This window comes from Urocampus carinirostris, chromosome 5 (assembly GCF_059441175.1).
Source record: "Urocampus carinirostris isolate Australia breed hairy pipefish chromosome 5, RoL_Ucar_1.0, whole genome shotgun sequence".
NCBI classification, from domain to species: domain Eukaryota; kingdom Metazoa; phylum Chordata; class Actinopteri; order Syngnathiformes; family Syngnathidae; genus Urocampus; species Urocampus carinirostris.
In genome coordinates, this window is record NC_142353.1 from 41313585 (window position 1) to 41329173 (window position 15589).

A 15589-nucleotide genomic window follows, 5' to 3' on the forward strand; every position below is an offset into this window, starting at 1 on the left:
TCAAAAAATACTTAGACATTGCTGTAAGTTAGATTTTGTATTGTGCACCTTTTTCCGAATACAGGACAGGACTGTAATGCTTCTTTCCGCCGCTACGGCTGTGAGAGCTCACCCAGCCTCCACCCCGAAGACGAAGAAGAAATCTGTTTTCTTCTGCCTAGTCAGTGTGTAAACATACTATCCTGTATCTAAAGCGTGATAAGAACTTCGATATAGTTGATGTAAAGTGTAAAGAAGGGGCGAGCCGTTTCTTTTGAAATGAAAGTGGAATAAGAAGCTTGATGCGGTTGAAAAGATGTTGGGATCGCTTTTTTTCGGCCACTTTCGACCACGGAGGAGGAAGTCGCCTGACTGTTGAAGCTCATCTTCCAAAAGTAAGTTAAACTTGCCTTTATGTATCTTTCTAGAGCATATTATTTTAAGAAATGTTTGTTATTTAATACAAAACAACACAGGTTACTTATACGAGCCTTAAACTTAATTATATAAACCATAAACATAAAAAATATAGCACTGAAACAATCGTCCGGAACGTAACTCGTCCGTAAGTAGGGCAGAGTTTGTACTGCTTCTTGAATTTGGATCAACACAACACAAGTTTATATTTTCTGTGCACAGTTCTTCGAGCTGATAGGACGAAGCAACTTGTGAAACAGACTGAACTTTGTTTAGATCAATCTTGGGTAGAAATAACAAAAGTGACCTATGATTTTCCATATAAAAGGTTTAATATAAAATGTTAAATTAATTTGATCTGTTATTACTGATTATTATACAAATTGTATATAATTGTATGGTAAAACATTTAAATAATGATTCTATTTTTGAAAATTCGGGCCCTGGTGTTGTGGAATGCTCTTCCCCCTGAGATTCGATCTGCAACCTCAGTGGAACTGTTTGAATCTAGGCTTAAAACACACTTCTATAGCTTATGAATGACCTATATTTCATGTTGACAATATCTGTGTATTGTTTGTTTTTGCAACATTCGTTGCGGCCTGGTCATCCTAGAAGAGGGATTACCTCATGTGAAGTCCCTTCTCAAGGGTTCTTCATTTTCCTCATGTTGAGGTTTTTGAGTTTTTCCTTGCCATCATGTCGGTTTTAGATCAGGGGATGGTGTAATAATAGTCCGTGGTTTGCAATAATCTGTGGTCTGTGGAGCTCTTTGAGACTTCCTTTGATTAAGGGCTATACAAATAAACATGACTTGACTTGATAAGTTTACAGTAGACACTCAAAATACGGAGGCAGATAACAATTATCATAACAATATTAATAAGTTAACCTAAAATTTGAAAAACATTTCGGAGATAAGTCTTTTACAATCTGTGGTTGCGAAGCAGGAAGGCAAGAAAATACACTGAAGGAAATAGTGTAGAAGGTTCAGATTCAGTCATATTTATCTACCTATTTGATGTATGAGTATCAATACTGTATTGTAAGCCATATAAACACTATCTATTTCGATTGAAACTGATGGGGAGCAAAAATGGATCAAAGTTGGAAAAGAAAGATGCTCTAAAAAGTGGATAAGATGATGACATTTTGTTAAGGGAATAATTAGCATCGCATCAATAGCTGTCAGGAAAAATGACAGATGAGAGAAATAGACATAGCCCAGCAGAAGTCGCATGTGTATTTGCTTTTATTCCCTAATGCAGTTCTTTCATCAAGAAAAATCCTTGCTGATGCTGCCTAATTTGAGTGATTGCCATTCAATAGTTGGGCTTGTGAGACAATCAATACTATATTTACATACTATGGACTTTAACTAACTATCTTGTATACTATGCAAATGTTTGCTCTTTAGAGTCCCTGGCAAGAAAGAAAATATTTTGTATGTATGTAACGGGTGTAATAATAACTTTAAGTTTTGTTGAAATTCCTGCTAAAATATGTGTATAGTTTTTGGTAAGTGTCCTGCAATGATGAGTCCAACAGTGCCACCTGCTGGTATGGGGTAGGAGTTTGTTTTGGCTTTTGACATGTGACCGGAAGGCGGCGTCTTGTTGGCAGTCTACAGAGCGAGCTGCCAACGGTAAGACACATCTTTTGGTGCTCCACAAAAAAAGTTAATTTTAAACATTATAACCACAGCTGACAAATCTCTCAACATACACAGTAATGTGATTGATGTTGTCAAGCTGTTTAGATTTATTTTCGTTTTGTTTCTGTTGTGCTAAAATGTTAATTCCCCTTATAGAGATCAAAGAGATCAAAGCCAACAGAGAAGCTAATGTTGTGACTCATTTTATTTGCAGAAACTGTAATAAAAACCTCATCATCCAGTCCAGCGTGAATGTGGATCTTTGGTGGGACAGGTACACCGCGGTTACATGTATAGTTGCCATTAGGACAGCAGTTTATAGTAATAAAGCCACCTGCTCAATTTAAGAACTAGGAGAGTTTATTCCACTTGTGGTAGTAGCTTGATTATAAGTAAAAAGGTTAGAATTGTATGCTTAATTTAAATGTGTTTGTGTTGTTATTATAACCTAATAATTATACAGTGGCTTCTCTACATACAAGATTAGTTTAATCCTGGATAGAGTTCATATCTAGAATTTCTTGTATCTCGAGCGAATTTTCCCTATAAGAAATAACTATAAACTAATTAATCTGTTCCCGGCCTCCCAAAAATCACCCAAGTTAACCCTTAGAACTAAAAAAAATCTTAATGATCACATTCAAATAGTATCTTAATATGAAGATACAGTAATGATATGAATAAGATGACATTAACGAATTAAAAAGTGATTTTATTATGAGCACTTACATTGGGGGAAGTTGGTGTTTGCTAGCGGGGGTGTATGCATGGTGGTGAAGAAGTGAGAGAGAGAGGTGTGAGGGAATATGAGAGAGTTTGAAGAAAAAAAAAGAAACAACGAAAGCGTGAGGGATCAGGTCTGTATGGCCAGAAATGCACGAGCTAACTAGGACTAGCTAATGCTCTGGAAAATCTCACAAATTGGAATTTCTCTTGTATATCGGGCAAGATTTTAGCTCGACATACATCTCGTATATCGAATTTTTCGTACTTGAGTAGCTTGTATGTAGAGAGGCCATTGCACCCCAAAAAACGTTAGTTGTAAACAGTTTTCCCTCTAAGCTGCGCCAGTGCGCAATTGCGCACTGCTCGCACATTCTCAGCGCACAAGAAAATCTAGCCAGCGCACAAAAATGAGGGCTCAAAATGACTAATTGAGAAGCGACTCAAGTCAAAGTTACAGTGCATGAAGGTAAAAATTCACGGGTTCCCCTGACATTGTGTCCTAAATGCGGTATTTTGAAGTCGAGTCGAAGGAGAACGAAGTTGAGTAAAGTTAGTTGAGTTTGTCGGGGAACTGGCTTCTTCGGCTCGGCTCACTCGGCTCTTTCGGGTCATAAACGGCTCTTCGGGTTGTTTTTGCTTCTTTAATCCCAACATGACCAAATATTAAGTAAAATTATGCACAAAATGACTGAAAAGAAGGGGGGAATAGAACAAAAAAGAAAAAAATCCAAAATGAAAAAGTAGTGTGAAAAGCTGAGAAAAAAATAAACAAAAGGAAGAGAAATAAGAAGGAAAAATTTAGAAAAAAGACAGAAAAAAAGAAAAGAAAGAAATGTAGGAAAAAAGTAAATAGAGAGCAAAAAGAAAAAAGTAACAGCTCGGAAAAAATAAACACAATGAGATTTTTTGAAAGGAATTCAAAAAAAGGTAGAAAAAAAACGGAAAAAAAAAAGAAAAAGTTTGTGTTGCATTCAAATAATTTCCAATTATATCAAGTGAATCTTGTTGCCAATATTGTACTTCCACTGAAAATGTGATTAAGTACAGTTCTGTATCTTACTAAATAAGCCCCCAAAAATGTTAATATTATGCGACAAAATATATCAGGAAATAAAAAGAAATGGTTATCTTGTGAGAGAATTGTAAGAACAAACAACTTTTGTAGGCTGTACAACCTTTGCAATAGTACATGAGTCAATTTATTCAAAAGAGAAAAATAATTTTGCATTGCCGGAAACTCAACAAAATGTAACTTGATGTCAAGTTTTGGACATGTTTGATAATGAATTATCTTGCCACACTTGGGATTATGGTTGCTCACTGTTGTTTCAAGCGCTGCTCACCGACTTTGTGTGAACGCTCAGACCCGTGGAAAATTAGAGGGAACATTGGTTGTAAAGATAATCTTACCCTGTGCAGACAGTTCAAGTGGGGACTTAAACTCAACGGAAGAGGGTCTCATCAGCCTCTTCAAAGTCCGAATCAACTGAAAAGCAAGACAGGAGAAGAACATGAAAACAAAGCAAACAAGTCACCTTTTTGTTTTGCCTTTATGCAAATGCATCCTTTTTGAAAATTCCAAAACACCCACCCTGCCCTCACATCCACCGGAAATAAGAAAAGCTGATTGTGTGGTTCTATGCAGCAGCATCTGAAGACCCACTCTATTAATAGCATCTACCCAGCTGAGCTTGCACGAGCACGCACGAGTAGCAGCTCGATGGATCAATTATGACAGTGTTAATATCAGACATTCATCCTGGAACATCAATATATCATTTTCCAATTAACACCTAACGGCTACAATAGTCAACAAAAACAAAAGCATGGTGACGAATGTCTATGCAATTGAGTAAGTGTTTTCTTTCAACACAATAGACTATCGCAGGCTGTCATAACGAAGCAAGAGACCTTAGGCAGCAAAGTAATAAGCATTTCATGTTAATATTCTTAAGGTTGGGCAGCACGGCAGCGCAGTGGTCAGCGCGTGTGCGGCACAGTTCTGAGGTCATGAGATCGAACTTCCTGTGTGGAGTTTGCATGTTCTCCCCGTGCTTGCGTGGGTTTCCCCCGGGCACTTCGTTTCCTCCCCCATTCCAAAAACACGCATGTCAGGTTAATCGGCCTAACCAAATTGTGTCATAATTGCCGATTCAGAGCACCTGCGACAGCTGATTGGCCGATGTACCCTTTTTAAACCCCCGGCTTCCAAGAGGAAGCCGTCAGATCGTTATGCGAACTGTTGCCTCCAGCTCAGTAAGCTTTTACGTCAGAGTCTGTTCCTGCCCTGCTTTTCTCTGCCTGATCCACGTTGCCAACCTGTTTAGCATTGCCAGAGCCCGCACAGACGGAGGACCCAGACGCATAATGTTTTCACACATGCTTTGGTTTACGGGAATGGGGGAGTCGTGCGCGTGAACACAAATGCCAGGGATGCGGCGATCGCTGGGTGGAAGAAGTGAGACGGAGAAGTCAGAGCCAGACGAGATCGAGGCCGGACAGACCAAAAGGGATCGGTACAGGACACACGGGTAGATACTGGACGGGACAGACGGTATCGATACCGGATACTGGAGCAAGATACCAGACAGGACGAGAACGACAGGATTGATACCGGATACTGGAGACTGGAGCAAGATACCGGGCAGGAGGAGACAGACGAGATCGATATCGGATATGGAGACTGGAGCAAGATACCGGACAGGAGGAGACAAACTGGATCGATAACGGATACTGGAGGATGGAGCAAGATACCGGACAGGAGGAGACAGACTGGAGACTGGAGCAAGATACCGTAGAGAAGGAGACAGACGGGATCGAAATCTGATACAGGAGACGGGAGCAAGATACCGGACAGGAGGAGACAGACGTGGTCGATATCGGATATGGAGACTGGAGCAAGATACCGGACAGGAGGAGACAAACGGGATCGATAACGGATACTGGAGGATGGAGCAAGATACCGGACAGGAGGAGACAGACTGGAGACTGGAGACTGGAGCAAGATACCGGAGAGAAGGAGACAGACAGGATCGATATCTGATACAGGAGACAGGAGCAAGATACCGGACAGAAGGAGACAGACGTGGTCGATACCAGACACTGGAGCAAGATACCGGACAGGACGAGACAGGGGGTCGATACCGGACACTGGAGCAAGACACCGTACAGGACGAGACAGGCGGGATCGATACCGGATACTGGATGCACGATCTGGATACTGGACAGAGTCAAAACAAAAGTCTTGCGAGTGCAGAGTTTCGTTGACGGAATGACAAGGGGTGAATGAGAGCACTTAGTTTAAATAGAAGGGAAGCCAATCAGGCAACGAGCCGCAGCTGGCGCCAAACAGGCGGGGCCAAGAGAGGGCAATGGGCAACCGTGACAGACAGACACAAAGCTAGAAAATCAAAACAAACATTACAGTGTAACAGCATCATCATTTACTTCATTAAAGTCAAGGAGTATGCTGCAGGAGCAACTGCAGATAGACAGTTGCGTTGCCGATTGCAGCAATGATGGTTATTTATGTTGATTTATGGCATTATATGGTATATTTGAGATGTCATAGATTTTAAAACATCTCCATTGATTGAAAAACTTGAAATTGGTAAAGAGAAAGAGGTTAGAACTTTTATTTGGTTCCATGCTGGTATATTCACAGAAATTAATTTTCTATAGGCCTTGTCAAATTGATTAAAAATGTCTGGCAACAGCACTGTGATTTGTTGTTAATCCCTGGTTAAATTTGATGTTATTATCAAAGATCCTTACAAAACAGATTTATATTAATTACTACATTACTATAGAAATGGACATCTTTTGACTAGTTAAATGAGCACTAAGAAATGTGGAATTTTTTTAGTTGTGAACTCCATCTCCTGGCTTGTGTCATCATTGCACCCTCTGTCAAGCCAATTATGATGCGTGTGCAAGTAGGTGAATTTCTTAGAGGCGCTCGGATATAGTTTTTTTTCCATCCTTCTTGGGGTTTGGGTTTGGACTGTACTTGAAACAGGTCTTGTCTTATTTTGACTATTTTCAAACTACACTCACAAATATAAGAATAACTCTCCACCCTAGAGCTGTCCCCCCAATCAAGCAAGCGCTACAGGTCACACAAAACAAAAACAAACAGACTCAGAGACAGTTTCTTCCCCAGAGCCATTACCACCCTAAACACACACCGCACAAAAAACTGAAAACTCTTGCAAACACACTACCTCATACAAACGTAAAATGGTACTCATGTCTATGTTTCTTGCACAATGTTGACTGCACTATGTTTACTGCTCACCTTGCACAATGTTGACTATTTTTTTGCACTATGTTGACTATTTTTGCACCAAAAACCCTTACGATACCAACTGTATGTAACATCCTACATGCCGTCATTTCTTTGTGTAAATATTGTGTAAATTATAACTATAACCTTATCCTCCTTGTTTTATAACCTTATCTTCTCTGTTCCTTATCTTCTTGTTTTTTTTACCTCACTGTGAATGTGTGAAACTGGAGTGTCATGCCCAATTTCGTTGTCACAATATGTTAACCCATTTTGTAACAATGACAATAAAGGTATATTCTATTCTATTCTATTGTATTCCTCCTACCTAGTGTGTTCCGCCTGAACACCTTTGCTATGAGTATGATCAAAGCAGATAGGCTTGGTGGAAACCAATTATAAGGGCTCTTTGAACTCAGCAGGGCATTGTTAACACATACTTAATCGAGAGAAAAAATTTTCTTTTTAAATTGGGGTCACAAATTAGGCTTATATTCTTTCACAATTAGGTATTATTATAAATACACCAAAGTCTTTCTGTGTACCAGCCAAATCCTTGCGCAGCAGCATCTGTCCCAGAATAATTATTTCATAGTGTGGGCATGTGCATACAAGAGATGTGCGAATTGCCTGCATATGGCAAGCACCTATTTGACTCTGTGGGGGCGGACGGGCAACGGCACGGGCACCGGGGGAGGTAGGAGTGTGGAAGTCAATTTAGGAGGAACGTAATTGCAAGGAGGATCGCAAAGTCCTTCTTTAAACGGAGTGGGTGCAAGGAGTCTATTTTGCTGTCATTTTAAAGTGCGAATGTGAGAGTGCGTCTCCTGTTTCATTGTCCGCCCCTGCATGTGCGGGGTGGCAACTTGACAGCAGCATAACAACAGTAACCAGGTTGCCAAAAGGTCATTAGTCAGGAATGATTCACGTACATTACCATACTTGAAAAAAAATACCAGTATGTTAAGTTCTTAAGCAAGATTAGAGAGAGCTAAGAACAACAGCTTGGCTGATAATCAATAGGGCTGCACCAGTTAGTCGATGTTGAAGACAAAAATCGATAATAGAAGAAGTTAACTGTCACGGTTGCCATGGCGCCCAATTGGCCCCGCCCGTGTGGCGCCAGCTGCAGCTCGTTAACAGATTGGCTTTCTGTCTATTTTAAGCTCAGCGCTCAGACGCTTCCTTTGTCAACCCGTCAACGAACTTTTGCCCCGCAAGACGTTGGTTTTGACTCAATCCTGTCCCTGTTGGTATTTCCTGTACGGTATTGTTCCCGTTTATTTTGTCCTGTTTAATATTTTCTCCAGTTTTCGTTCCTGTCTAGTTTGTCCTGTTGATTTTCGATATCCTGATTCATTATCATTGGGTAGGGTTACTTTAACTGGATTACTTTCAATTACTTTTGGATTACTCCAATACCAAATATGCTAATAAAAGACAAAATAAACTAAATATAAATAAAATTACTAAATTTTGTGCAGGCTTGGGGAGTAACGGAATACATGGAACAGCAAAAATGATGTTGGCAAACTGTCTGGATTTATTTTAATTTTGTTTTTTATGTAAGTTTTGCCGGAGATCAAAGGGATCAAAGCCAGGAAAGAGCGCTTACCACGTGTTGTGAGTCATAATTGTATTCAAATTTAGTTTCTTTTGTCTTTTATTAGCATATTTGGTATTTGAGTAATCCAAAGGTAACTGATAGTAATCCAGTTAAAGTAACCCTACCCAACCCTGATAAAAGGCTTGTGTAAGAACGTCACACGTTTGGGTCCTGATCCTGTTCTGGTTCATGACAGTTAACAATAAATTCCATTGTCGACTTGGTAGAGTGATGGATCTCGACATGAGTATAGTCTATTTTAAACAGAAGACTACTTTGCAAAACACACCTTCCATATCATGGCAGTAACTCTGTTATGCACGAATATCTAAAGAGCACGTAGGACAGTTGAGCGAAATGGAGTCTGACTCGCCTTAGTGAAATTTAAGTAGCAAGCCAATGGACATACATTGACTAATGTGCACGTCGTCCAAAGAACAAATGTCAGTTGTTGAAGCTGTTTGATTTTAAACTGTTGAGAATATCTCAGTTCTTTTTTTACACACAGTACTTTGCATTTGACCACTGAATGTACTTCACGAAATGCACATATTTTTTGTTTAATTTACCTTTCTACCGCTGTTAATAAGTCTGTTTTTGGTTTAAAGGGATAAAACATGTTTACTTGATTTTCATACTGTCTATGCTACTTGATTCACCCTGAAGGCAACACAACCAGGAAGTAGATGTTTTTTTTTTATATACTTTAATACAACTCAAGTAAATAAAATTAAAGCACTTCATTAAATCAACATAAAATGTACGATATCCAAAATACTCACACCCAAAAATAAATAAGTAAAATAAATAAACCTGACTGTTTGGAATTAAAAAAAAAACTGTGTACAAAAATTAAACGTGTCCTAGCAGCAGCCCCACGTTGACACCAACACTATGCTACAGGTATGGTTTCTTTTTTCTTTTTTATAATAATTATACATTTGCCTGTCCCTAGAAATGGACAGATGTTTATTCATGGATTCATGTCTCTACTGACCGAGCACTGAGCCTAATTGTGTTTGTGTATGCTTTGGCAGTATTTTAGCTAACCTGCATTGGCTCCCTGTTAGCTTAAAAAGTTATTTTAGGATTCTGTTGGTAGTATACAAAATCATGCATGAACTTGCTCCCTCATATCTTTCAGATTTAATTTCCTCGTATGTTTCGGTCCGGAGCCTTCGCTCTGAAAATGCTGGTCTACTAGTGATCCCAAGAGCCAAGAAGAAATTCAGAGGTTCGAGAGCATTCTCCATTTGGGACCCGGTGCAGTGGAATGCTCTGACCACTGAGGTTCGATCTGCAACCTCAGTGGAACTGTTTAAATCTAGGCTTAAAACACACTTCTATTCTATAGCTTATGAATGACCTTTATTTCATTTTGATCATATCTGTTTATTATTTGTTATTGCTACATCTGTTGCAGCCTGGACATCCTGGAAGAGGGATTACCTCATGTGCGGTCCTTTTGCAAGGTTTCTTCATTTACCTCGTGTTGAGGTTTTGAGTTTTCCTTGCCCTCATGTAGGTTTTAGATAAGGGGATGGTGTAATAATATTCTGTAGTTAGCAATCATCTGTGGTCTGTGCAGGCCTTTGAAACTCCTTGTGAGAAAGGGCTATACATACAAACATGACTTTACTTGCAGTTTCAATAAAATACATATTTTTTTATTGTACCCATTTTATCTATGTTATAATTTTCCGCATAATAAATCAACTTCATGCTAAATTTAAGAATAATTCTACGATTATTCGACTCATTGTTTCAAGAGTCGGTGACTAGTCGAATATTAAAATAGTCGTTGGTTGCAGCCCCAATAATCACATTTAAATATGGCCTATTTTTTGTTTTTTTTTTCCTCCAAGTAAAGTCCTCTGTCACAATGTAAGTTGTGATTACCTTTTCCCCATTTGCACTCCCCAGCACATAACAGCCCATGATGTGGATGAGGTTGGGCTCGGGGTTCAGCTTGCTCATCAGCCTGCCCAGCTGCCGCCAGAACCTGAATGCAGAAGAGATCTTATGAAATCAACGACAATGGAGTTGTAAGCAGCGGAGGAAGTTAAGAAAAGAAGGCTGAGCGAAATGGAATAATGCCTTGATGCTTAGTGTGTTCGCAAAGGATGCAGTTAATGTATTAACGCAGGGAACGGGAACCCTTTTGACCCAAAGAGCCTTAAAGCAAAAAATGTTTTAAAAATAAATTGAGAGAGCCACATCATATATTTTCAGACAAAATTGAAAAAACTGCCAAACACGCTCTCTAGACAAAAGCTAATTCTTAAGCACATTTCATTTCACTGTGTGTCTTTTGATGATTAATCAAATGTATGAAATGATAATAATGCCAAATCCTGTGTCCCAAATCAATGTAAATATGCCATTTACAATTTGTCTTCCACCTTAAGTTAAGAGTGTTTGAGGCAATTTTTTTCCATGAAATGTGTCCTTAATAACGGTTTCAAAACAATGTGCATGCAAGGTTCTTTTGTAAAGATGTCACAAATTACTGCAAACGATAAGCATATCGTCATATTCACTTTCGGTGTAGACTGCACTGAGCGAGCGAGAGAGAGAGAAGGAAGTGCCTTGCGCTGTGTGCAGGGATCCGCCCACCTGTACTGCTCACCCAATCAAAGTCGTTTGCCAGCGTTTTTATTTATCAGTTTAAATGGTTTCTTATCGAACTTCAGCATTAAGTTGCTTCGGCTTAATACGGACGAAAATCGGCATGAAATCACTTGACTTTGGAACGCCACAGAGAGATGTGCAATAGTTACATTTTATTTCGGAGCCATATGTACTCATGAAAAGAGCCGTATATGGCTCCCGAGCCATAGGTTCCCTACCCCTGTATTAACGCATAAACTAAAGAGAAAACACTCTCATTGAGTACATAAAAACGGAATTATGGATGTCATATGGCCATGCATCTTCAACAAACACATTTTTAAAAACGTAAAAACGCTCACTGGATCATGTCCTCCTCTTTTTCTACTTTGGCAAAGGTGGCCACTTTATTCTTCAGGAGATAAAGATGACCTGGTCCTCCCTAGGGAAAGATTATTGTTACAACTCATTGCACAGTGATCATCTATCATCCTTGTGGCAAACAAAAACGTGCTACAGAATGTATTCATGTCATTAGGAAACACACAGAATTAAAATTAAATTGTCAGGACCCACTTGCGTTGCGTTTCTCACAAGTTTTATTAGAAGAAAGAGAAAGGGTTGCGCCCACGATCCGGTGATTGCTGGACGCTGGAAGCAGGTCGCTCTGAAGGGATCTTCCGTGACGAGCGAGGGCGGTGTCGGGAATGGAAAAACGGGTCAGTAGCCGGGACACGAGAGCAAAAACGTGGTCGGGGACAAAAAGAGGTCAAAGTCGGGACGGGAGAGTAGACATGGTCAGGATCCAAAATGGGTCAAAGCCGGGGGGACAGACAGGAGCAAAAAACAGGTGGGAGTCAAGGTCGAAAAAGGCTTGGCTAATGTTAGTCGTAAAAAATCAACAGACTACATAGAAACTCTGTTTTTATTGTATTTTTTTTTTTCAAGACATATTTTACAAAGCACACTAAATTCTGTGCTTTTAGTCTTTTTCTGTTTTAAACAGAGATTCCAAAATCTTGACAATTTCACAAAAGGTTTTACTTTGCCAAAATGTATACAGTTCATTTGCATCTTTAAAAGCTGTTCTGTGTACAAAAATACATGTTTTAAAACAGTTTTAATTGTGATTTGTGTTGAGGCCTGCTGAAATGTAATAGCTGGCCACACATAGCCCTCTGGCTGTTGTTTGAACTCCACTGGCTTACTGTTTAGCGGTTCAACAGCCCTCGGTTGAGTTTTGAAGGGTCTGTTTAAGCAATTCATGTCATGATTACCGATATGCATCACCTTTGCCCGCTCCTTTGGCGCCAACTGCCTCAGACTCTGATTGGTTTTCTGTCCCTATTTAAACCCCCTCCTATCTGTCCCCTGTTGTCAGTCCGTCTGCGAACCTCAGTTTACACTAGGCAAGCTTTTTTCGACCCTACTCCTACCTGTTTTTGCTCCCGTCGGTTCCTGGGCTTCGACCTGTTTTTGATCCTGACCACGTCTACTCTCCTCTGCTGGCTTACGACTCGTTTCTAACACCGACCGCGTTTTTGATCTCCTGTCCCGTTTTTCCGTTCTTGACACTGCCATCGCTCGCCATGGAAGTCCCACTTCCGCGTTCAGAGCGACCTGCTTCCCGAGCCCAGCGATCACCGGATCGTGGGTGCAACCCTTTCTCTTCCTTCAATAAAACTTGTGAGAAACGTACGCAATTGGGTCCTGTTTCCGTTCTGGTCTTGATTAGATCATAGTATGTTTGAATCGTTTATTCAATTATATAATCTGTTGCTCTGCAGTATATACCAAAGTGATGTTAACATTGCATGACTTATTACAAAACCATCATTTTAATATCACAATATTCCTAAAATCCTTTGCATCACGTCACCCACCTGGCAAAAAATGAGCATGTTCCAAATCCTGCAGCCTTTCCTGTAGGCAGTCAGCTTCTTCTTGATTTCCTCTGAGTGTCCAAGTGAGAAAGAGAAAAAGCGTGAGAGAAAGGTGTCACTTTTTGCACCACTCGGAAGATGAAACACGTACTGCACGTATTCTGTTCCTTGTTAATATCATGTTCAATAAAACCTTATATAAATGTCTAAAGAGCTAGAAATATGACATTGACATCAGATTGTGCATTTTACTCAAAGTGGAAAATTCATCAGACTCACCGAGGATGTCGTCAAATGTTGCGTGCTCGTGGTCCTGAAAAATCAAAGAATAACAGGCATTAGACAGAAGGTAGAAGAAGACACGTTTGTATAACGAGTGTGAAGTGTTCGATGGGTGTTAAACATTTTCTCCAGTGCCTTCAACACCATACAGCCTCTGCTACTTAGTGGTAAACTGACAGAGGTGGCAGTAAACTCACACCTTGTAGCATGGATTATGGACTACCTGACAGGCAGACCCCAGTATGTGAAACAGGGGGGCTGTACATCTGACACTGTGGTCAGCAGCACAGGATCTCCGCAAGGGACCGTGCTCTCTCCGTTCCTATTCACCCTGTATACGTCGGACTTTCAGTACAACTTTGAGTCCTGTCACGTACAGAAGTTTGCTGATGACACTGCTATCGGGGGATGTATCAGAAGTGGGCAGGAGGAGGAGTACAGGAAAGTGATCCAGGACTTTGTCCAATGGAGCGAAGCTAACCACCAACACCTGACCACCACCAAGACCAGGGAGATGGTGGTGGACTTCAGGAGGACTAGACCTCACCCGGAACCTGTAACTATTAAAGGAGAATGTGTAGAGTTTGTCCAGACCTACAAATACCTGGGTGTGCAGCTGGACAATAAACTGGACTGGACTGCTAACACAGAAGTTCTGTGCAGGAAAGGACAAAGCCTACTGTACTTTCTTAGAAGGCTGGCGTCCTTCAACATCTGCAAAAAGCTCCTGCAAATGTTCTATGAGACTGTTGTGGCAAGCGCCCTCCTCTATGCGGAAGTGTGTTAGGGAGGCAGCGCTAAGAAGAAGGATACCTCTCGTCTCAATAAACTGGTGAGGAAGGCGGGCTCTGTTGTGGGCACAGAGCTGGACAGCCTGACAACTGTAGCTGAGAGACGGGCATTGAACAAGCTGCGGTCAATCATGGACAATTCATTACATCCACCACACAGCATCATCTCCAAACAGAAGAGGAGCTTCAGCGACAGACTGCTGTCACTGTCTTGTTCCATGGACAGACTGAGGAGATAATTTCTTCCTCGTGCCATGAGGCTCTTTAACGCCACCCGGGGGAGTAAAAGCCCACATTAAACCCCACCCCGACATTTGCATATTACCCTATTTTTATTACAGTGTGTATTTTCCGTAGTACTATTTAAGTACTCTTGTAGGGGAAAATGCAGGTTCGATAATCGATTGTCTTCTCTTACGTGATTCAATTTAAGTACACGGAGGCCTTGTCATGAGGGGGAGCTCTTTATTGCGTCATCCCAAAGAACTCAGAGAACTCCAGACATAACAATGCTTTTATAGCTTCAGTTTGAGTACAACCCAAGAGGCGGCGGAGATCTCACGTAACAACAAGGAAGATGCTGTCGTACCCTTATTAGGACATGTTGTTCGCCTCAGTTTGCTCAGAGAGTCCTGAATTTTACGTACTGGCAGTGTACTCATTTCTGGCCGTTGGCGTGTTGTAATCTCACTCCCCAGTGTCGTTGCCGTGGGTGTAGGTTTCTCTGATCTTTGGTGTGTCGTTACCACTCTCGTTTGCATCGTCACCTTAGGTGCTGGAGTGATTCACCAATTGGTCCACTAGCTGTTAGCGTTCTGCTTATTATCTGTTACTTTAATCTGTACTGTCGTCAACATATTTGGTTTCTGGTATTCAGTCGGCACCCCAACTGGTTGCACGTCTCTCTTTAGTCCAACTAGCAAAACGTTATATTGAGTATTTTTGTATTATATATCTTTATTTTATCATTTTATTTTTAAACACAAGGATACTGCTGGAAGTCTGAATTTCCCTACGGTGATGAATATCCATTTTAAATAAACAAGACCCATGTCACATTTTATGCATTTACAGAGACCCCTACTTCGTGCTCCAGTCATGGGTAGTTCAAAGCGTTCCAGATTTTTAATTGAATTGTCTTTATTGTCATTGATATTAACGTATCGTGCATTGTGGGCAGGCTTTGTGTGTTAGGTAGGTGTGACTGTCATTGTGCACGACCGTGATGGGCTGGTGTATGCTGTGCAGGTGCGGGTGGGTGGACCCAACCAAAGCAAACTGCAAATGCATGCCGCCAGCTAACTTTTACCGGCTCGTTAAATTGAAAATAAATACATTAAATCAAACTGTGCAAAA

At 40.7% G+C, this 15589-nt stretch overlaps 1 protein-coding gene across 1 annotated transcript in view; it reads right to left on the minus strand.

Moving 5' to 3' along the window:
* LOC148366413 (NMDA receptor synaptonuclear signaling and neuronal migration factor-like) overlaps positions 1 to 15589 on the minus strand; it is a 254375-nt gene that overhangs the window by 183783 nt on the left and 55003 nt on the right. The window contains exons 11-15 of the mRNA XM_088336869.1: positions 13440 to 13473; positions 13161 to 13231; positions 11640 to 11719; positions 10567 to 10669; positions 4187 to 4262 (exon numbers count right to left, since the gene is read on the minus strand). Of these exons, the coding sequence (XP_088192995.1) occupies positions 4187 to 4262; positions 10567 to 10669; positions 11640 to 11719; positions 13161 to 13231; positions 13440 to 13473 (364 nt within the window). The remainder of the gene's footprint in view (positions 1 to 4186; positions 4263 to 10566; positions 10670 to 11639; positions 11720 to 13160; positions 13232 to 13439; positions 13474 to 15589) is intronic.